Source organism: Ictalurus furcatus, chromosome 8, assembly GCF_023375685.1.
Source record: "Ictalurus furcatus strain D&B chromosome 8, Billie_1.0, whole genome shotgun sequence".
In the NCBI taxonomy this organism is placed as follows: Eukaryota; Metazoa; Chordata; class Actinopteri; order Siluriformes; family Ictaluridae; genus Ictalurus; species Ictalurus furcatus.
The window spans coordinates 14757177-14781320 of NC_071262.1; the positions used below are offsets into that span (position 1 = coordinate 14757177).

Below are 24144 nucleotides of genomic sequence, written 5' to 3' on the forward strand. Positions count from 1 at the left end.
CTGTTAATAAATAATGTAACTGTTTTAAAATGATTGACCGGTCATTAATAATGATAATGTTTTTGCAGTACACCACACTTTAGAACACGATTATAGATATCAAGGAATTACTTATTAGAGATTTATGAGGCATTATTTAAGTTCATGAATTTGCTTACAAACAGTCATTTACAAAGAACTGTAAGCACATTTATAAAGTGCCTTTTCTTTTTTCTTTGAAATCAATTTTGAGGTGAAGTTGACATAATACCTGAATGAAGTGACAATGATTTTTGATGATATAGGGCTGTGTTAAGACACGTTCCTGGTTGATTTACATTAGAATGACTATGGCTCAGTGCACTTCTTGTATATCAGTGTTGGAAAAAAATGAACAAAAATGAGAACGTTAAAAAGTCTTCTTACTCAAACTAACACATATATAAACTTGTTTTATCATCACATACATATAACATTACTTAGTTATTATAATGAGTTATGACATTGTCATAGGTTTTCATCGCAATCTTCTCCAGGGTAAATCCTGAGCTAGGTTTACCCTTTGTGTAATGTTTCATGTTCTTCCTGTGTCCACGGGTGTTTCCCGTGGTTCTACAGTTTCCTCCGACTATCCAAAAAAATTCCGGTTGTCAAATGCCCAATATAAATCACCCCTAGGTGTGAATGAATGTTTGAATGTGTTTTTGCACTGAGCGGGTGTCTGATTCAGGGTGTGTCCCTTTCTTGCACCCAGTCTTCCCGGGATAACCTCCTCCAAGGATCCACTGTGACCCTGACCTGGATAAAGTGGTTACTGAAGAGTAATGAGTTAATGAAATACATTTTATGTAAGTATAGTACTTATAGTATTACGGGATTGTCATATGCATCCATACACATGCATTCATACACAAGAAGAAATTAGTAGTAGAAAGTAGGAAATCACAATTTATTTATTTACAGGACGATGAAAGTTAGTGTCAAAACCTTCAGCATGCAATAATGCCAAACAGCAGGTTTTCATTTTTTTGTTATTATCAAGTGCTAACTTCAGGAGACACTGTACTCCCCAAAAAAACATCATTCAACAAGGCTTGTCACATCATCACCATAATGTGATTCTAACATGCCAGAAGCTTACTGAACCCAAAAGTCATAACCTTCTAAAAGACGTCACAAATGTGTTTTAACACCACCTTGTATTATGGAAACAACTTGACTCAGATGTTCTGCCAATTTGACATAAACATTGACAAGTCTTTGTGGCATCTGACATCTGTTGAAATAAACCTTTTTAAAATATTTTTGTGCCTTTATCTCTTTTAAAGGATGAATATGCTATAGGTGTCATGCAGTCTTTTGAAGACTGTTCTGTCTTTTCAACTTAGGTTACTTTTTATTGACAGTTTACAGTTTTTTATTAAACAATAAGACAATGTTCTTGTTAGATAACATTTTTTTAAAAATAAAAATAAATATTGATCTCACAATTGCATGTTTTGATTAAATAATGCATTTAGCTTCAATTATACAGGTTCTTTGGAAAAGAAGGTAATATTTTTGTATTTTTTTTTAAATATAATTGAAGACTTGAAATGTGTCTTGAAAAATAATTATTTGTTAGGTGGGTGTATTAATACTTTTAAAGAGAAATAATTTATATCAACTGAGGAAAACTGTATTTACTGATGATCCAACTCTTCCTTGGCCTTTTCCTTATTTCACTGCAATTTCCATCACTCAATTGTACATCACTCTTTAATGCATATTTTTGTCAGGTGTAAACACCAGTTCTAATGTGTAGTTTATCTGGCACGTCTGAGTAACATTAGGGAGAACACGCCTGCCCACAGATACAATAAATAAACAAAGAACCCTGCAGGAAAATGGCTGTTTCTTGTCAGTTGATCCTACACCCGCCATGTTGACACCCAGACGCTACCTAGCTAGCTTATTTGCATATTTCAATGGAGGAAGGGAAATAATACAACGACCAGGATCGACAAAAGCCAGTAGGCAGATAATTACTTTTTAGTTGCTGGCTTTTTTTATTTTCAGATTTATTGAGAGATTTATTATTAACATTTACAGTGTTTAAATGTTAATTTAAATTTTATGTTTACATTTTACAGCGATAGGTTTTTAGCACTAACAAGTATTAAATGGTAAATGGTAAAATGTAAAAAGTATTAATACAATGAAAATGAACATAATGTGAAAGCAAAGTGAACACCATTCCCAAAGCTTTATTACTTTTACTCAGAGCCTTATTTGGGGAGGTAGGATCATAAGAGGTCAGTAGTGTAATGATTTAAGGTTACAGACACAGTAGAGAGTATTTAAAAAGGCGCATTAAAAGGTACATATACGTAAGTGTGCAATATTGTATTATTTAAAAAAGGTAAAGAAAAGAAGAGTGTATAATTGGGCATCTAAGATTCTGTATTCCCTTCTACCCAATACCCATTTGCTGTTCTCTCTTTATACTGTCACTCCAGTAGTTATTTCTGCCTTCAAATTTCAGTTATTGATTCCTTTTACATTAACTCATTTCAATATGTTCAATATGATTGCAAGCAAGTAACAAAGCTAACTGAGAAAACAAAACAAAAGAAGCTGCATTTTTTTTTAGAACTTGTTCCAAGATATATTTTTTCCTTCCATGCTTGATGTCGCTATACGTATTTAATGATAGGATAATTACAGGTAGAAACTAAATTTGTGACCACATATGCCATAGGATTGGTCTGAGGAATCATTCAAGGAATCATCATTTGTCTTTGTTGCATTTTCGTGTCATACCTTATTTGCATAGAATGTTAAAATCTTCATTTAAATGTTGTTTGTTATGTTGGCGCTATGTCACTTGCTGTCATCACTGAAATGGCAGTTCTGTGTCATGCACATATGTTGCTTGATATTGTGAATATACGGTCTGGTGTTATGTCTCTTGTCAGTTCCCAACTTTCTCCTCCTAACCGCCGAATTTGTGCTGTCCAGGCGCTCATACAATTCAAGTACAAGTTTCATAGACTGTCTATTCAAACTTCTAATGTGTTCCTAATGTACCAGCTGTATTTTGGGTAATTATGTGTGGCAGTTCAGAAAAAATAAGACAGCAGTGGGTAAAATCACAATTACAATCCATGATAGCCACAATTCAGCTGATGATGGAAGGTATGAAGGCATGATCTCTGTCTACGACACTATGTTATTAAGTGTCCAACTATCAGGAGCCATGTGGTCACTGATTGCTGGACACTGTTTATTTGGTGCAGACAGCTGTGACCATCAATTATCTCTTCACTCTGACAGACACTTGAAAGCCTGGCACACACTTAGTTAAAATGGATTGAACTAAAATGGAAAGAGAAACTATTATATTATGTATTATATTCCATCTGCATGCACTGATCATGGTGTTTTCATCCATTGGTCTTCTAAAGCAGTGTTTCTCAAAGCGAGGCTCATAAAGCATAACCAGGGAGCCTTGTTTCCTGACAGTGGTGGAAATTGTAATCCATTATTTTAAAAAAGCTATTATATTTATTGAGTTCTTATAGTTATTAGGCCTGGTTTGACCAGTTACTTGAATTTAATGGGTTTAATCCAAACCTCATTTACTCAAACACAAGTAGGACTATAAATAATGTAGATTTGAATGTGTTCTGTGAGTGAAAAGGTTGGGAATAAAATGGTCTACACATTTAAATAATGAGCCTTATTTTAAGCATTTAATGTTGGGCTGTGTTTTATTTATTTTACAGTTAAACTGGATCTTGACTGCAAAAAGTTTGAGAATCCATTGTTCTAAACCAAAGGGGTTCTAATTTTTTTGCCACTGTGGCTTTTTTCATCTGCTGATTAATCATGATAATCTAGGAGACGATCCTTCATGAAGAAGAACAAATACAGTATTATATTCAACTGATGATAAATTAAACGTTTTAACCTACTGATGTAATAAATCTGATACAAGATATAAATCATGCAACTTCTAAGAAAGGAAAGGGTATTATTTGTGGAAAGACATGTCAGGACATCTGAGAGGGAATGAGAGTGGGAGTCATTCAAACATTTAAACTCTTCTTTTAAATCCAGAGAATAACTTCTTTTGATAGCTAACAATAAGCCTCTCAGTTATAAGGTGTATTAAAAATGACTTCTTGTCTAAATAGTTGGTTTGGTGATTCATGACTCATCCATTAATCAACATCTGAGGTTTTAAACAAACAAGCCAATGCTTTAGGAGATTTAAATCACCAAGAGGCAGCAGAGCACAAACAAGGATACTGTTGTACCAGTATGTACTTCAAATGCTGCCATGAAAACACATTTTGATCCACTCCAAATATTTTCTTCATTCGGAGGCATTGCATAAACTGAGAGTTCCTCTCTATCTAAATTGTCCTATCATGCCCTAAAGGATGCACATTTTTCACTGTCTTCAAAGTGCACTTTTGCTAGGTCCACCTGCTGCCAGTGGCCCGATGCCCACCTTCTGTTGAGTCTTATTTGTGGGCCATGCATGCTTGCTTGCTGGGTCCATGTGCTCATCCACTTCCACTTCCACTCCAAGGTAAAGGTGTAATGCAGTGACACTATCTGTATCTGTTTTTTTGTTTCAAATATCCAAATATCTGTATCTGTATTCGGATTTAAACTCCAAGTGGTCACGGCCTAACCTAAGAGGGGTTATTTTTTTAACATTATTATTCTGTAATTTAGTTTTTTAAAATTCTCCATGTGCAGATATTATTTTTGTTTATACTGACCTGTGATATTTTCTAATGAATATGGTTAGTTCTTTTTCTCAAAATATAATAATATATCTCAAAATATAAACAAACTAGTAATCACCATGACCCTGACCAGGCAGTTACTAAGGATGAATGAATATTTGTTAAATTAATGAACATGGTCTTTGTTTATGTCACAAGCTTCAAATCTGACTCCAAGCTTGATAGTAAAAACCTCTTGTTTACACAACTTGTTGTGTCCAGGGGGGATCCTAGCCCTGATTCACACCTTTACTCTCAACCAAATGCCCTATAAATGTTTTGGGAAAGCTTTATAGAAAAAAAAACTAGTACATAAGTCCGTCTCCCATTCAAATCTGAGACTTTATCTATTCATTTCAAATAATGCATTCATAATGGTTACATTCCTGTCGAGTTTGGCATCGTGCCTGGCCCATGATTATATCATCTCAACTTAGATAGACAAGTGGGGCTAAAAACTGAGACCACCCCCTAGCAAAGCTCTGGAGCTGATGACTTTCTAGATTAAAATGGCTGGGGATAAAGCTGCTAACGCTAAAACAGATCCTATCAAGACCATTTGTGACTTGAGGTATGATAGACCTGAAGTTTTGAGTTATCTATTTAGAACCTGTCCATGTCTCACAACTCACTCAGCAACTAACCTAACCAGGAGTAGGAGGCTTTGTTTACATAACAATAAACTGAAGATATTTAGCTTTATGGTGTAAGTGGTAGCAAAGGACCCAATAAAAGCTCACTTTCTAGTACCAGTTGGAACAGCTTTATTTTTTTATAATGTATTATTAGACTTACAGGCTAATTCTGAAATGATTTTAACGCAAACAAAAAGTCATGTCCGTTGAAATTGTAACCAGTGATTGAAAATCTTCAAAGCTTCTACAGCATCTCACAAAGCAGTCTCTTGCCTTTAAGGAAATTTAAGCTCTCTGATTGTAATCTTAAAGAGCAAGGAGTAAACTTTTAAAAACAGACCAAGAGTTTAATCCTTACTACCTGCATGGTACTGTTATACAAAGGGTTTTGCATCACACGCATCCATCCGTGGCCCAAAGCCCAAATGCAGGAAGGTACAGAGAGATAGAAAGAAAGAGTGAGAGAGACAGACATGTGTCTGCTGGGGTGTTGGAGAACGAAGGAGGGTGTGGGGTAGAGGGAGGGACAGATTGGGGAGGGATGAACGTCCTGAGGGAAGAAGGTGTCTCACTAGCACGGCACTCTATATCACTTTTCACTTGTGTAAAAACAGATCAGCCGGTGAGAGGAGCCTAACTGTTGATTCATTGGGATTCTTTCCACTTTATTGTTAAACTACATTATGGACAAAAGACAACAACCTGTAATGCCACACTGGAATCTGAAATTAACAAAGCTCTAGGGTGTTGCAGGAAAGGTTCCATGAGGAGTTTCTACTCTGGACCTCAGGTATGTTTGCTGTCACAGGTGTGTGTGGTTAGCGATTTTCAGTGCCTTTATATCTACTTGGCTTTAACTGATTGTGTGACTGGTTGCTTCCTCTTTATGGTTAAGCAAAAGACAATAATGGGATAATTTATCTGCTCTATGGTTTTGTTAAGAGAAACTCAGCAAAGAAATTCATTTTGCTCTGTGACGTTACATTTTGTATGAAGGACAGCGTGTGTGACTTCAGAATTTTGGGGGTTTAAAAGTAAGTTTAGACTCTAAAACAATCTGAAAGTAGAAAATACAAAATATATGTAACTGTTATGTAAACTTGCAACAGTTGTACTTTTTTTGTAACATATGTATATCAGTTACATAATATATGCAAAAGGAATTGACTCTGTATTAAAATAATTTACCACATCAGTGACAGTTCTCTTGCTCCAAACTGATCTGTATGCATGGCTGAGCTGACCTGAGATGCACAGTGCAGATAGCAGCACTGCAAATGATTTAAACATCCACTTCTCCCCCATTCCAGTCCAGACACATAGTTTATTTAAGCTAATATGGACCTCAGAAGAGATAAGAACAGATCTTGAGTTAACCAAATACTTGAAAATGTGTGATAATGTGCAGATCTCGAGTTGTATGTAAGTCTACAATGGTAAGGGCTAGAGTCGGGGTGAAATTGTACACTTTATTAACACCTCATTTATAAGAAATTGAACCAAATCCAACAACATCACTCCTGTTTATTCAAATTTGTACACACTTCTCAGACGATCAGGTTTGTCCTTTTGTACTAAACATTAAAGATGACAGGATGGTGTAATTGGTAAGTAAAATTATTAAATGACTTTTTGATTTTTTAAATAAAACTGTTTTGCCTAAGGGTCTTTTCTGTGGTCTGTTCCTGGTGATATGGGTCATTGTGGTACTGGGTGTGAAAACAGTTGCTAAGCCTATGTTCGGTGCATTAAGTGGAAGCAACACAATGAAGTTGCTAATGAAATTACTCTACCCATATTATGCTTTGTAAAAGCTTAATCTTGTGAATTTTTTGCTAGTTTCTTTTTATAATTTATTATCACAGTCAGTCGGTTGAAAATACCAACTTTTTACAAGGTGTATCATGAAAACCAGGAACAAGAACCCAGTAGTAGGTCTCTGCTGTAACCACATGGCCTCCTGGTTCTCCTGAAGAAGCCGCATGATATAGCCTGTGAGACCTATAATATTTATTATGCATATAACATACATTCTAAAGCTCAATCATGAAAGTATAATATATATAATATGAAGGCACAGCTTTATCAAAATTATCTATATGCTTATGGATTCAATTTGAAACTACCATGCCAGAGTTTGATAGCTGCCACTAGTGCTAATACTAAATGCCATTTTTGCTTTGCATTTTCATGTGACTATGTTCTGCACTTATACACAGTATACGCACACTGTAAGTGGACACAAAAAAGCCTGCTAAAAATGTTAGATTATCCTTAGGGTACAACATGAAGACATAGATATATCAAAAATAATGCTAATTGACTCAATTTATAAATACCATCCTGGAGTTTGATAGATACCACTAGCTCTAGCAACAAATGTCTTAAATCTTCACTTTTTCTCCCCATATAGTATAAGTGAAGAAAAAAAGGCTGTTAAGATTTTGAGATTTTTCTTTGTGAATAAAAGTGTCTGCTAAATGAATAAATGTAAATGTAAATGTAAATGTAATGAATAATATGAAGACACAGCTATATCAAAAATAACTATATTTTTTAGCCGGATACATAGTATAAATGTGGAAACATTGACTGCTAACATTTATAGATTGGTCCTTGTGGCACATACAAATGGCTAACATAATACCACTTATTAATATATGCCTTCATGGTGAAACTATGGGGTTAAATTCTGGTCTGAGCATGTGGCTACAGGTAGATGATACTGTAGACTGTGACTTTGAGCAAGAACACAGGACATCCTGTTACTAACAGATATGTTCACTTGCTTACTCACTCGCTCTCCCACTTTTATAACCTGATTTTTCCCCGTGGGTTTTTTTCCCCCACAGTTTCGCAAATACAGCCAAAAGTTTGTATTCCAATTATACAGGCAAAAGAACAAGGAAACAGTCAAGTGTTATCAACAACATGCTCAGTTTGACATGTATTTTGAAGCAGATCTAGTTAAGTTATACATTTAAGATGGTACAGAATATAACTCGTGAAAATTATTGTTCGCATCATATCTTCTACAAAGAGAAAAAGAAAACTGAGAGAAAAAAAATATATATTTAGGGCACAGTGAAATGATCAGAGCTAAAGAGAGCAGACCTGTCGAGCACACGGTACTTCATAAGCTTGCACGTAAAATGTTGCTTTTGTCAAGGCATGTTAGAACAGGAGTGAGAATACCTGCCTGTGGCCTTTCACTTAGTGTGTGTGTGTGTGTGTGTGTGTGTGTGTGTGTGCGTGTGTGTGTGTGTGTGTGTGGTATGTGTGCTGTGAGCTCAGTATTAAATATTTTATATGTATTTAATAATTATGGTATGAGTGCATTCATACTTAATAAAAATCTAATTAACAAGTCTACAAGCATTTGTGACCCTGACCACACACACACACACACACACAAACACACACACACATATTCACTTATCTTGTCTTTTCAGGTCTGAGGGTCCATGAGCAGACACTGAGAATGGCCTTGAAAGACAGGGCTAAACTGCTCAGCCTTCTAGCAGTCCTACTGCACTCATCCCTATGTCAGGGGAGCCTTGAAAAGGACAGCTCTCCCTTGAGGTTCACCCATCACTTATATAATGCCACCATTAATGAGAACTCTGCCCCTCGGACCTATGTGGAGAGCCTAGTACGAATGGGCATTATAGTTTCTGATCCTTTATGGAACATCAAGTACAGAGTTGTCACTGGTGATGAAGATGGGCTTTTCAAAGCAGAGGAGTTAACCGTAGGGGATTTCAGCTTTCTGAGGATAGCAACTGGCAGTGGCAGCTCTCTTTCTCCTGTACTGCTCAACCGAGAAGTACGAGATGCCTACACGTTGACTGTTGAAGCTACAGAGAGCACCTATGAGTACCAGTCCAGAACAAAAGTACTGATCCAGGTGCTTGATAGAAATGACCTGAAACCCCTCTTCTACCCTGCTTCTTACAATGTAGTAATCAGAGAGGACACTCCCGTGAAGTCGAGCGTGGTGAGAGTAAGCGCAACAGATGCTGATATTGGTAGCAATGCAGAGTTTTATTACTCCTTCACCACTAGATCACATCCATTTGCTGTGGATCCTTTCACAGGCACTGTCACACTTGTTAAAAGGCTTAATGCCAGTCTGAGAGACAGGTATGAGCTCACAATTCTGGCTGAGGACAGGACGAAGAAAATCTCTGGCGTCCAGAAGTTTGGAAATGTCGCAACGGTGGTTGTAAACGTTGAAAAGGTCACTGACAATTTTACTCTTATCTCACCCCTCACTTCAGAGGCTCCTCAAATGGATGCTGAAAGAATAAGTGTGAACGTCAAGCTCGAGCCCCATTTGAAGGCAGGATCTGCCTCTCTGAGTATAGTTGCAGGAGATTCAGAGAAGGCTTTTGAGATTATTCCATCTGCCTTACAGAATAATGTTTTTCAAGTGGTCTCAATAAAACGGATTAACTGGGCAGAAAACACACTCGGATTAAATGTTTCCCTTCAGGTGAAAGACAGAAGTAATCCCCCATTGCTAACACCAATTAAGGAAGTTCATATTCCATCCCCCCAATTTAACTCACTGACATTTGAGCAGAGCATATATCAAGTAACCCTTAGTGAATTTTCCCCACCAAAAACCCATGTACTTAAAGTGTCTGTCCATCCACATTTAGCAAATGTCACCTACCAGATCAAAAACAACATGGAGAGTCAAAAATTCAAAATTAATCCCAAAACTGGCATTATTGTTACTTCTGAGCATCTTGACTTTGAAAAGAAATCTCATTATGAGTTTGATGTCACAGTCAGTCCTGGTGAAACTGAAGCTCACGTAATAGTCGACGTATCTGATGAGAATGACAACACTCCTATATTTACCTCACCCTCATACCAGGCCACTGTGCAAGAAAATGTTCCCATAGGAACTAGCATTTTACATGTCTCTGCTATCGATATGGACAGGGACAACAATGGTTTTGTCACCTATGCAATTGCAAACACAGTTCCACTACCATTTGTAATAGATCCATTAACAGGAGTCATTTCTACCTCTGAAGAGCTTGACTATGAGCTAATGAAAAGGTGGTACCATCTTAGGATCTGGGCTTCTGACAGTGGAAGTCCCTTTAGCCGTGTCAGTGAGTGTGCTGTGACCATCACTATGATCAACATCAATGACAACATTCCACTTTTTGAAAGAGTGGCATGCAATGTCTCCATACCACAAGATTTAAAAGTTGGAAAGAGCATTGTTGATATTTTCGCAGTTGACTATGATGAGCTAGAGCAAATACATTACAGAATCCTGTCGGGAAATGAGGATAAATTATTTGCAATTGATGCGGTTTCTGGCAACATCATTCTAGCTCAACCTATCCCAACTGAAATTGTAGTGACAAATCATCCTTCATTTACCTTACAAATCACAGCAACTGATGGAAAATATAGCACTGAGCCCACTACAGTCACTGTATATATAACAGACAAAGGAAAGGAAGTTATGAGACACTGTCATGAAACCGGAGTGTCCAGGCAACTAACTGAGAAGCTCATTGAAACAATCAAGCCTATCCTCTCTGCTGAAGAGGAAGAGACCTTCTCTGATGTCCATATAATCAATCATCACTCTCCAAAATTTGTTCTTGGCATTCCAAGCTCCATTGATGTGAGGGAAGACTTTGCTCTCAATTTGTCTATATTACACTTTACGGCCACTGATAATGATAGTGGCTTTAACGGCAGGCTTGTCTATGCAATTTCAAGTGGGAATGAAGATGGATGTTTCACAATTGATATGAACACAGGAGAACTGAAAATCATCTGTCGATTAGACAGAGAAACAAAACAATTCTATATTCTGAACATAACTGTGTATGACTTAGGTACTCCACAAATATCTGCTTGGAAATTGCTTGCTGTCAATGTCCTGGATGTAAATGACAATCCACCATTATTTTCTCAACCAAGATATGTTCTGAGCATCCCTGAAAACACAGAGATTGACAAAAGCATCTTTAACGTGAATGCAGTGGATTCTGACCAAGATGACAATGGAATGATCAAATATTCATTGCTAACATTTACTAACTTGTTCGTAGTTGATGAAATCTCTGGGGATGTGAGCGTGAAAGGGAATTTGGACAGAGAGGCCTTCCCCAGATATGACTTAAAGATTGAAGCCAGGGATGAAGCGAAAGAGGACCCTCAACTTATCTCAATAGCAGATTTAGTGGTTGTCCTTGAAGATGTCAATGATAATCCTCCTGTGTTTGTACCTAAGGTCTACAGGATTAAAGTTCCTGAAGATGCCCCTCCAGGCACAGTGCTGTTATGGGTTGAAAGCTATGACTTAGATTTGGGCAGTGGAGGCACTGTAAGCTATAATCTGAAGAATAGTGAAGGAGGCACCTTTTTGCTGGACACATCCACAGGCTTACTCACTCTTGAGAAAGAACTGGACTTTGAGAGAAAACAGTTTTATAATCTAACACTTCGTGCTGTGGACCATGGAAAACCCAGGTCCTTGTCATCCTCATGTTTTATAGAAGTTGAAGTGTTGGATGTCAATGAAAATCTGAATAAACCAGTTTTCAGCTCATTTGTACACAACGCTACAGTTATGGAAGATGCCAAAATAGGCACTTCAGTCCTGACTGTGACAGCAGTGGATAAAGATCTGGGCAAAGATGGAGTCGTTAGATACCGCATTCATGATGGAACAGGACTTGGAGTCTTTATCATTGATGAAGAAACAGGTATGCTAGATTACTGCATAATGCCATATTCATAACGATCTCTTATATCACAGAAATTCTAATGATTAGAATTCTTTACTTATTAATAAACAACACAGCATATATTTTAACCATTTATAGTTACATTTAAGTTGTGGAATGTCTAAAAAGAAGTTAGTTCCTGCTGGTTGAGTTACCGAGAAATTGCAAAACCGCAAGTTGTCTGTCCTGAAGACTTTCTTGTGCCTGTAAAATGAAAACAACAGCCTTACCTCTGATTGTTACAGAGTGCTGACTCTGGACACTCCTTTCACATTACTGTTCAATATCACTGTTAAATATTGTAGAAAAATCTCCATGCTTCACCATATCAATAATTATATGTTTTTCCTTGTTCAATGCAAGTCACTGTGAAATAGCTGTTACTATAGACACAATAATGTATTAGAATGAGCACTTCAATATAAATTTGTGAATTACAGCCAGTACTATTATCAGAGCTGCTGCTAAAGAAAACTAATCAACATCTTCTAGCCAATCAGATTTGAGAATTCAAAAGTGCTGTGGTATAAAACCTGATGATATCAGGCAAATATAATGCTTGAATGTGATGATCAAAGAGTAGTTGTGATCCTAAATATATTATTAGGTAATACACCATATTTCAGTATCTGAAAACTGTACAACTCTCTATTGCAGGAGTGATTCAGTTGGCAGACACAGTGGACAGGGAATCTGTAACGCACTACTGGCTGACTGTGTATGCCACTGATCTGGGGACGGTTCCCCTGGTGGCCTGGACCGAAGTCTACATTGAAGTTTTGGATATCAATGACAATCCTCCTGAGCTGTCCCAACCTATCTACTTTGCTTCAATCCAAGAAAATTTGTCCAAAGACAAATTTTTGTTGAAAGTGGCCGCCACAGATGTGGACAGCTCATCTGAGGGGAAGATAATGTTCCAAATCCCGGATTCTCAGCGGACGTATTTTAACATCAATTCAAAAACAGGTACTGGATGATCTAAAGGTCTTTCATTTTTACTCATGATTTACCCTAAATGACTGAATTATCCATTTAGCAAATGTATTGTAATACAATTGCAGTGATGAGTCGTGCAGAAGTTAGGTTTCTGTTTTGAGACAGTATATTTGATCAGATGTGATAAAAAACAATTTGAGTAGAAAAATCACCTGCAGCATTCGACGGTTCAGAAACAAGTTCAGGCACAAGCTAGGTGTAACCAAGGTGTGTTGAAAGAAGAACACTGACTTAATAATAAATAATTACAGCGTGTAAAACTCTATTATTCTATGGAAAACTTTAATGCAAGACCCTAGAGCATGCAAAAAATTTCTAAAACAACTTATCTCTGGCCTTTGATTGCAACAGAGCTCAATCAGGGTCTTTGAAGTGTGTCTAGAAAATTAGAACAACATTAACCAACATCACAAGTTTGTACTTGTCCGTTCACAGCTTCTCATTTCTTTGTTGCTTCATAAGCTCCACCCCAGGCTAGACAAGGCCACGCACAACTCACTCCATCTTGCAAAGAGGACATTACAAGAGTCTATGGCACATGGAGGGGAAGCTCCAAATCACAGATTGCTGGTCTGGTTAAGACAGCTATTTTGTGGGATGATAATTTTAGAGCAGTCTACATCACTGTACTTTGAAGCATTGTATAGCAGGCAGTACTCTCATTGTCAAGTTGTGAAGTTTAAATGACTAAAGAAAAAGTCAGACAGCTGGTAAACACTGTATGCAAGTCGAAATGATAAGAATTATAAATGAAAAGATGTGATGTAAGCCAACTTGACACAAAATAGCAAGACATTTAACTGCTCTCTTGTTCAGATCTTTTCTTCAGGCAGATGAGGCTGGATATATCAATAGCCCCATGTTAAAACAGGGCCTAGATGACTCACATCCACAGAGACCAGTGTGACTAAGCTAACTGCTAACGGCTCAGTGTAGCAAAATATTCTCCTTGCCAAAGACAAAACAAATCTGGGGTGGATTGGGATTAGAGCCTCATCTTGAAACAAACCAAAGTAATATATTATATAATGATGTGTATTAATTACAGAATCTGAATTTAGGCAACAAATTTGCTTGCATTCCTACATATATTAGAACCTTTCCCAAATTCTGTATGTAATGAAGTTGAAGTTGTTGTCCAGCTGGATAGTAATGCTAATACCATGTGTTCTAAAATGACACCTGCCAAAATACGGAGTAGTGTAAAAGCCCAGCAGGGTTTGTTTGGAGTGCTGTAAAGGCAGAAGCTCCCTGCTGGTATCTACTCCTCTGTCTTGTAGAAATCACAGCATGAGATGTTTACATATTGCAACTTCTGCAAAGACTACAAACTTATGTTGACTGTGCATTTTATTTTATTTTTTTGCCATAGAGTTCCCAACAATTACTTATCTGTGTCCTCATAAAATATTTCTTACATGAAAAAACGTGCCAATTTAGCCCATGGCACTTGTTGGGACAGCTCTGATTTTCTGCCAACATAGCTCCCTGATAGTAATAGTTTCTTTATTGTTAAAAGTAAAGACTTTGCTTTGTCTTTTGACAACTGCAATAAATTTGGACGGCAGATCTAGATAAACACTAAAAGCAAAACTGTAGGAAGTGAGAGTGAAACCCTTATTTTGAGGTCTACAAACAGGTGTACCTTCCATCTAGTGTCATTCCATCAAGTGTCATGCCATTGATTAGCCTGTCTGCTGTCTTCCTCTGCCTGTGTTTGCTTAGGTGCGATCAGCACTGTCTCAGCCCTAGATCGTGAACAAAAAGCAGAGCACATTATTGAGGTGAGCTTGCCTGCTTATTCTTTCTATCTTATTTATTTATTTATTATTAATTGGGTCACACATCTTATATTTTTTTGTTGTTGTTCTTATTGTTAAGCTTAATATCTGTTTTTACTGATTTAAGGCCTTATTTAGAATTGGCAACATAAGTCCAAAAAGTTTAATTAATATTTATGCTGGGGAAGTTGTACAAATTCAGACTTGGTCTAGTATGCAAGAGTCTAGTAAATTGCCAATTTATTGCTACCTGAATAATCCTAGCTGTGATTATCACATTAATTTTTGCATTAATTATTATATTTATTTGGTTTAATTTAACAACATAGCTTCTTGCCCTTTTTTCAGCATCTTATAAAACAGCACTTTGCTCTGCACTTCTTAGTATTTTACATTTTATGTTTTTAAATTAGACAATATGTAGACAATTAATTAACTTGTGCCACAAGGTAACCAAGTAAACTGAGATCATGCAATCGTAATCTACATTTGGCATGTGGACTATTTTATCACCCGTTTGATATTTGGGTTTTCCGAATTAATAAAACAATGCCAATGATTTTGTTCGAAGGATCAACAGTTTGAAGGATAAGCTGACCGAGCAATCATCAAGATCCCCTGGATCTCCTCTTAAGCACGCACTTAACTCAACTCTAAATACAGCCTTCAATGCGCTCAAAATTGACGCAAATAAGTAGTTTGGTCTAATTCAGATGTACCTTAATAAGCCAAGAATGACTTTGGAGGCTAATTGGAACCTAAATGGATAATAGAATTCAGCTACATTTTACACATGCAAAATAACCTTGCTCCTCTGAAACATAATCACTGGTGTTATTCCTGTTTGTGTAGGTGATTGCATCGGATAATGGAGATCCTCCACTGCGCTCCACAGCCACAGTGGTCATTCAGGTGCTAGATGAAAATGATAACAACCCTCAGTTCAGTCACAAGCTCTTCCAGGTAAAACTGCCTGAATGCCATAACAAGGCATTGTCCCAGGAAGTCTACAGGATGATTGCATCTGATAAAGATGAAGGGCCCAACAGCCAGATCACCTACAGCCTGGAAGATAGCATGGAGGGGAGATATGAAATCCACCCCACAACAGGGGTGGTGACTGCCAGGGGAGAGTTTGCACGAGGCAACTACAACATCCTAACGGTACAAAATCACAAATAATACTGTTGTTAAGACTTCCTTCTGCACATTATTTAAAACTCACAGTGTGTTTTTATACATTTAGTTAGCATAATTAATAGTCTGAATTATGAACAATTTTAGAAAATGGGACCCTAATTCAACTTACCCCCTTTTTATATCTCTCGTGTCTCAGATAAAAGCTACAGATCATGGCCATCCTGAGAGAATGTCCAAGTCACGTCTGGATGTTGAATGGCTGCCACAACCTGAACCCAGTTCAGAGTCTCTGGCTTTCGACGAGGCCCACTTCACCTTTGCGGTCATGGAGTCAGACCCTGTCACTCAAATGGTGGGAATCATCAGCACCGAGATCACACAGAGCCTCCTCTGGTTTGACATTGTAGGTGAGTACACTGATATCATCCTCTCTTCCATTTCAGCATGCTTCAGTAACCACAAACAAGACAACCTGGCGAGAACCCAGTCCACTGTTTGTGTTAACATAATCTTGTGTTTGTGACAGATGCCAAAGCTGGCAAAGCTAAAACAAATGACAATGTTGTAGTAGCATTTTGTTGTTTAATAAGAAGAGAGTAATGCTTGATTATAATAATCCATATGGGTGCATTCAATGGCTTATTAACAGTACTTTTGTGATGCTTTGCATTACGCACTTTAATAATGCTAATCAGTGAAAATAATCATGTATTCATAACGGGCTCAAACATTCAGCAGAAAATTATTATATTTCATGGATTGAAATTTGTTCTCCCCATATCTATGTGGGTTCTCTGGATTCCACTACCTCATAAAAACATGCCAGTTGGTGAATTGGCTACTCTAAATCCCCCAGTAGGTGTTGAGGTTGTGTGCATGGTTGCCTGTGTCACATCCAGGGTATATTTCCACATAGCGCCCAGCATACCCTAGATAGGTCCCATATCCACTATATATATAATGTGATATAATAGTGGGATAAAACATTATATTGTGGACTTTAGTAAATTATGAAACAGCTTTATGAATTGTGATAAATTGGTCATCTTTGTGATAATCAGGAATTGCTCTGCAGAGGATTGGTTACTAGGCTAAACTGAATATGATGAAAACAGTATAGATGCAGTTTTCTAGTTTTCTATTTTGTCATCTAAATAATAGCTAAGCAACTCTTAAAGGATCATAATATAAATCTCATTATGCTAATATCTGCTGTTAGCGCTTTCCCTAAACACTAGTGATTTTGTGTTAAGTGCATTATATATAGAATACTAAGGGTTTCTCGCCATGTGCTGTTGAGTGTTTAGCTGTCGGTATCTGAACCAGGTGGCAGAGCTAAACCATGCCATATTTTCTTAGATGGCAGGCCAAAGTCCCCAGTCTCCCAGTGGCAGGGTGACCAGAGCCATCCAAATGCCAGTGATAAGTGTATGATCGGCTTCCAACCACCTGCAACTCAGGAAATAGTCAGAGTCAGGAAAATAGTCAGCAGCCAGAGAACTAACTGCCAGGGACAATGCTCACCTTTATGTGTAATGGTTCTATGATAGAAGGTTGCTACTACAGGAAAAACAACACAAGGTTCCATCTACTCAACAAGAAAAGTGAAAACCTGAAGTAGTTCTTAATATATGTAGGATGTAACACAGTGAGACCATGCCGGCTCATTCACCGTGCTGTGAATATTCATTTTCCACATAACACACAGAGTATATCGCCTAAAGTTATTCAGTGTCCTTTGAAATATGCTGAAGCCCAATGCTTTAATCTCATCAGTCACTTGTCTATTTAAATGAACTTAGCTTATTATAATTTATGGCACTAAGTCATTATAACCAATTTTTATATTCCACTCTATTTACTATAAAGTGTGTGCCTTCACTGTGGTAGTGTGAAGTGTTGGCCCGTGCCTGGAGAAGACCTATTTATTGATTAGAAACAGAGACAATGTCAAACACATTCTTTCCTCAAAAATGCTCTAAAAGTTAATGGATTTCTATACTTATTGTGAACTAAATTAAAGGCAGAAGCTTCAACCTCACTAAAAGAAGACCAATGATCCTTCATAAAGTGGATTTCTTAATGAACACCATATGCCAAAGCAGGCATGAGTTTACCCCTACTGATTAAGATGGCTGGTCTGAGTGTTTGCATGCCTGAATCAGTTGTTTTTATTTTGCATACTTTGAAACTCATGGAGAACATTTTATATGACTTCTTTTGTTCATAATGTAGATAACAGAAGTGATAGTGCTGAAAGTCATCTCAGAGCTGGACATTCATGCACATACAATGAAACCCTAGTTCATGCATGTAGATGGAATGTGCTTTTCAATGAGGCTTGTTGAGGTCTACAATGCTAGAGTGGATGTCAATTAAAAGGGTTGACTGTGGACAAAGAATAGCGCTGTCACTCTGTTAAATAGCCTTTGCTTAGTTAAATTTTACTGCAAACCATCCTGTGCCTTACTGTCATAATATTTTGCACTCTTCACTCAACTATATATTAAAGTCTGTAGAGCTCTACTGAGAGACAATAAGTTTTATTCTTCATATGCCCTGTGACTCCATTGATGGGTCTGGTGCTGAAACAAATTTGGTGTCATCTCTTAGGTGGTGATGAAGATCAGGACTTTTACATTGAGAAGAACACTGGGAGTATTATGATAGCTAGGCAACTGGATGCTGGCAAAAGATCTAATTATAATCTCACCATCAGTGTTACAGATAGTTCACAAACCATAACAACTCAGGTAAGATCATGTGTACATTTGGTGTGAAGACATTATGATAACTCATTATACATACCTTCACAAAACTGAGTGTTTTTTTTTTTTTTTTGCCTCTGGCAAAACTTTTGATCCAGCACAAACATACATAAATGTTACTGGTATTTTAAAAGGCTGCTGTGTATGTCATTGTAGGTAGTGGACAAAACAAGCAATGGGAAAAAAATTACTAGCTACATTTAAATATGGGAGAGCTGGTATAATTGAGAACACGGCACATTTCTAACACAATTTTTTTTCCTGCTACAGCATGTCCTTTTGGTTTCAGTGAAACTGAAAGATAATATGGGTAAACTTCCACTTGCAAATGTAAACATATGCATGGTGTTATGTGGGTATGAAGTCTGTAATTTATGAAGTATGAAGTAAAATATGATGTATGAAGTCTGTAATTTAAATCAAAGAGTAATTTAACTTAAATCAAAAAATGGTACAACTGTACCAGCTCTTCCCTACTTATTTTTAGCCATAGAAAATGGTTTGCTTAGCTAACAAAGCTTTCATTTCCCAAATATCTAGCTTTGGATATGCCCTAAATCCCATTTTACAAGAAGAAGAAGTTTGAAAAATGGATATTTTCCTGACTACTATTGAAGAAATTTCACTAAACAGGGGGAAAAAAAAACTCCAAAACAAAACACACGTGAACCAGCTAGTTAGCTATCTAACAAACCTCCTAAAGAGAGACAACAGTCATCGCTTTAAAATTTCTGAAGGTTCTTCATAATTTTATCACACAAAAAAGTCCAATAAAGGGGATGAAATCAAGTCTTGTGAAATACTCCCATCACATAAATGGAACATTTTATTTGAACAAACTTACACCCATAATCACTGCATTTTTTCCCCTCTTAACAAACACAGGCATACATCCGAGTGCTTGACATGAACGAGCATCGACCCATGTTCCTGAAGAGTATGTATGAGGTGAGCGTTCCAGAGGACACAGCTCCATGGAAGGAGATCCTGCAGATCAGTGCCCAGGATGCAGACAGCAAGGGCAGGATCATTTACACCATCCACAGCAGTCTCAACCCAGACAGCCTTAAACATTTCCACCTGGATCCAAAGAGTGGAGTTCTTGTCCTAACCGAGGAGCTAGACTATGAGGCCATCTCCACACACAGTCTCCTAGTGATGGTAAAATAGTTTTCCATCTCAAAACATATTAAAATTAAGCTAACAGAGCAAATTTGTCCAAGAGCTATTAGATGATAATTAAGCAATTATAATCTAGGAATTAGGGCAGTGTCAAGTGTTGGGTCTGGGCCAACGCACAGGGAACGTGGCTTGTTTTCGATCCAACTATAACCAGCACACAAATGAAAATATACAGGACTTGAATTGGCATAGCTGTTTATAACAGATTATTTCTGTAATGATTAGGAGTCTACACACCATTCAAAATCTTGTCTCTACCTGCTGTGCTTGATCATCTGCTCAGATTCAATGTTTGTACATCTGTCATGGAGACATAACTAGTAAATGAAATTGGGTTATCTGCTATGCATATGGAAATGTGTGCAGACATGCACACATGTTATTGCAATTCATTTGAATAAACAAGTGAATGTTGGCATGAGGTGAATATGTGTATACATGACTAAGACTGAGGAAAATGTTCTCCCAACATTTCTATACATTTAATTTGAACATTTCTCAATAAATAGAAAGTAATTTTATAAATAGAATGAGAAAATCTTGTGGTACGAATGTTTACTCCATAAAAGAGGTAATTACAATCAAATTAGTGAATACAAATAACCTATACATACAACAGGTGGTTATTGATGTTGTTTATTTCTATCAACAAGTCGTAGTCTTTGATCAATAATAGAATCATTTCTTGAATGTGCTCAGACAGATTTTAACAAAAAATTGTTTAATTCTAGTTGCCACTTTCTGCTTATGGCAAAAATATTTAAGATATATACGCCTCCCTTGCCATTCGTCATAGCTGATCCCCACCTGAAGCAAGAGTATTGCACTCCATGTTGTTTTATTTGTCATGTGGCAATGTACACTCTGAGTAACACTGACTGATCTACAATCATTAAAAATTTATAGAATTTTATGGAATTTTAGCTGATGTATAGCCAGTGTGGACTCCTCAACGGACCCTGGGTGACAAGTCGTTTCAAGACTTTCATCAAAACCGAAAGACAAGAAAAAAAATCTCTATATACTTTTTTTTATTATTTAGGTTCGTGATCAAGAGATCCCTATAAAGAAGAACTTTGTGAAAGCAGTAGTGCATGTGGAGGATTGTAATGACTACACACCCACATTCATGAGCACCCATTATGAGGGAATCATCAGCAACTTGGCTCCAACTGGAACAGAGGTGCTTCGAGTTAAAGCTTTGGATAAAGACAAGGGTAGTAATGCTGAGATTGTCTACTCTATTCACTCAGGTAAGAAAATAGGAGCTACAATTTTATGTCCGTGGTCTATATTATGGTTGTAATCAGCTATGGTAAATCAATTCAGATCCATAACTATAGTGCCTTAATTGCCAGCAAGTAAAATATGATGATTGAACGTTATGTATTAGCATAGACACACATCATGTATCATATCATATAAATAAATAAAAACTGCAGTGCTTTTTGACCTAATCTCAAATATATAATAGAAAACTAAGTATACCCTTAACCAGAATGACTCACAGAAGTGCTTGGAAGTCTCTATCAATAAATATATCCTCATACTGGTTCACTAGGTCTGGAACTAAGAGTACTATCAGTCTGAAAGCCATGGGGTGAGGTTAGTATAGTATGCAAAACACCCAAATCAAGGATTTTTTAAAATAACAAAATGGTAATTTAAGTACTTCATGAAGTGGCAGTTTTTTAGTTGTGCTTTGAAGATAGCTTGTTCGGACATCTAAAGCCAAGTTCACACTACACGACTTCCAACGTCGGCAAATCACTGTGCTGTTCACACTACATGACTTCCAACGTCGGCAAATCACTGTGCTGTTCACACTACATGACTTCCAATGGCAAATCACTGTGCTGTTCACACTACATGACTTCCAACATCGGCAAATCACTGTGCTGTTCACACTACATGACTTCCAACGTTGGCAAACAAGACTTGCTATCTTGTAATCGGGAATCTTGAAGTCATTGTGGTGTTCACACTAGATGATTGCTTGGCGACATGTAGTGAGATGTAGTCACACATTACATGATCTGACAACAACTCTGTCACCCGACTACTCTATCTGGTGTCCAAACTATGTTTGGTCACGCAAACACACGCAAGAAGTGACACGGATATATGACACGAAAACCATGTGTGAAACAGGAGTTGTTTAGTTGAAGATGGATGTAGGACAGAAACCAGCGGTGCGAGCTGTTTGTGTGATGATTTGTGCTGAGGAAACCTATTATATTATATTTATTATTAGCCTATTATATTATATTATGATATTTAGCATGCCAAATATCTGTCTGCCATCGAGTGGTTCACACATAATGATCGACTGCTGACTGATTTGCCTCCGATCAAAGGGTTTTTGTCAGCGTGATTGGTGACTTGCAAACCGAGCTTTAAATCGTGTACTGTGAAGAAGGCTTAAACCGGGTCCACACTCTGCGATTTTTAATAGTCCTTTGCAGCTGTTGCTTGTCAGACTGTATGCCCTGCTGTAAGCCACGTCACACTGAAGGATCTCAGTTGTCATTAATGTCAGACTGTGCAACAAAAAAAAGATGCGAAAAACGGACGCACGCAAGAAGACTCGTACGGAGTAGGAGAAGCCACACTACAGGACAGTGCCTCAAATCTTCTGACACTGCCAGACTTTTAACGGAGGAAAAATTTGATCGCAACAGCATTATTCTGCTGTCAGGGAACATGTCAAACTAACGATCAAAGACTACAGATTTTGGTTTAGGATTATAGGAATCTTTTAGGATTCTCAAAATTTGTCTCAGACGACCAAATCGTGGCCAAAACCGTACAGTGCAAACTAGAGCTGCAACAACTAATTGATAAAAATCGATAATAATCGATTATGAAAATCGTTGTCAACGAATCTCATTATCGATTAGTTGGTCTGCATGCGGCCCGGGGGAGATTTACTCATTACGTTACTTCTGTTCCGAAAACACGCTTCGGAGAGTAGATACTAAAGTTGCATACCCAATGAAGTACTCTACACTTACACTATGCACTATTGTCTAGTGTGTGGATTTTAGAAAGGTAATATCATCTCAAATTATAACACTAGTGGTTTTTTTTACTAACCGGAAGTATAAACCACTTCCTAGGCGACAGCGCATGACATCATACGCACGCTAGTATTAGCAGACATCCGAGTCACAGACAATGGCTTTCTTCAGTTTACTTTCTGTCAGCGTTACCTTTTATTCCCAACATGACCTCAGTCTCCATCAGATGGAGGCAAAGTCATCACGTGACTGAGGAAGAAAGTCCTCTAAAGTAAGGGAGCATTTTATATTAAACACCGCGGAGATTAAACAGTGCTGCACGAGCACAAACATGTTTATATCCAAAATGCTCCACTGTGTGTAAGGGGCAGGGGAAACTGGTGCAAGCTGCTTAAAAGGTTTAGTTTAATTTAAGTTTATTGTGATTATATGCTGTATTTGCACGCTTGCAGTGTAAATTCTGTTGTTTATTATAATGGAAGTGATGTGTTAGTGATGTGTTAGTAACGTGGTGCAGTGAAAGTGAGTTTTTATTATTAATTTAGGACTGTAGTTTAATTAGGTGATTTTTGTGTATCCATTGTGCACATATATATATATATATATATATATATATATATATATATATATATATATATATATATATATATATATATATAATTCATTTATTTTAGTTTATATTGTATATAAGTATTTATGCATTATTTTTTATGGATGCACAAAAAGCACCGAATTAAACTACAGCCCTACATTTATACTATATATTCTGGTGTGTGTGTGTGTGTGTGTGTGTGTGCGTGTGTATTGAGTTATTTTCTGTTTTGGACAAACAGTTGTGTAAAGTTTTAGTCTGAAGTTTATATTTGTAACACCCAGTTTGTGGATTTTATTTTAAATAAACAAAAAAAGGGTACTGAAAGTTTGACCCACCCCATCCGATTAATCAGAAAAATAATCGGCCAACTAATCGATTATAAAAATAATCACTAGTTGCAGCCCCAGTGCAAACCCAGCTTAAGGGAAGTTCATTCCACCACCTACATGCCAGAACAGAGAAGAACCTTGATGCATGCCATGTCCAGTCATCAAAAT

At 37.2% G+C, this 24144-nt stretch overlaps 1 protein-coding gene across 1 annotated transcript in view; it reads left to right on the plus strand.

The window, feature by feature from the left end:
• The first annotated feature begins 5933 nt into the window (after positions 1 to 5933).
• The window catches only part of fat2 (FAT atypical cadherin 2), a 41858-nt gene continuing 23647 nt past the window's right edge, over positions 5934 to 24144 (plus strand). Inside the window, exons 1-9 of the mRNA XM_053630981.1 lie at positions 5934 to 6185; positions 8848 to 12141; positions 12820 to 13131; positions 14887 to 14945; positions 15795 to 16106; positions 16279 to 16489; positions 18696 to 18835; positions 19736 to 20011; positions 21075 to 21285. Coding sequence (XP_053486956.1) covers positions 8877 to 12141; positions 12820 to 13131; positions 14887 to 14945; positions 15795 to 16106; positions 16279 to 16489; positions 18696 to 18835; positions 19736 to 20011; positions 21075 to 21285 — 4786 coding nt within the window. The 5' untranslated portion in view covers positions 5934 to 6185; positions 8848 to 8876. The remainder of the gene's footprint in view (positions 6186 to 8847; positions 12142 to 12819; positions 13132 to 14886; positions 14946 to 15794; positions 16107 to 16278; positions 16490 to 18695; positions 18836 to 19735; positions 20012 to 21074; positions 21286 to 24144) is intronic.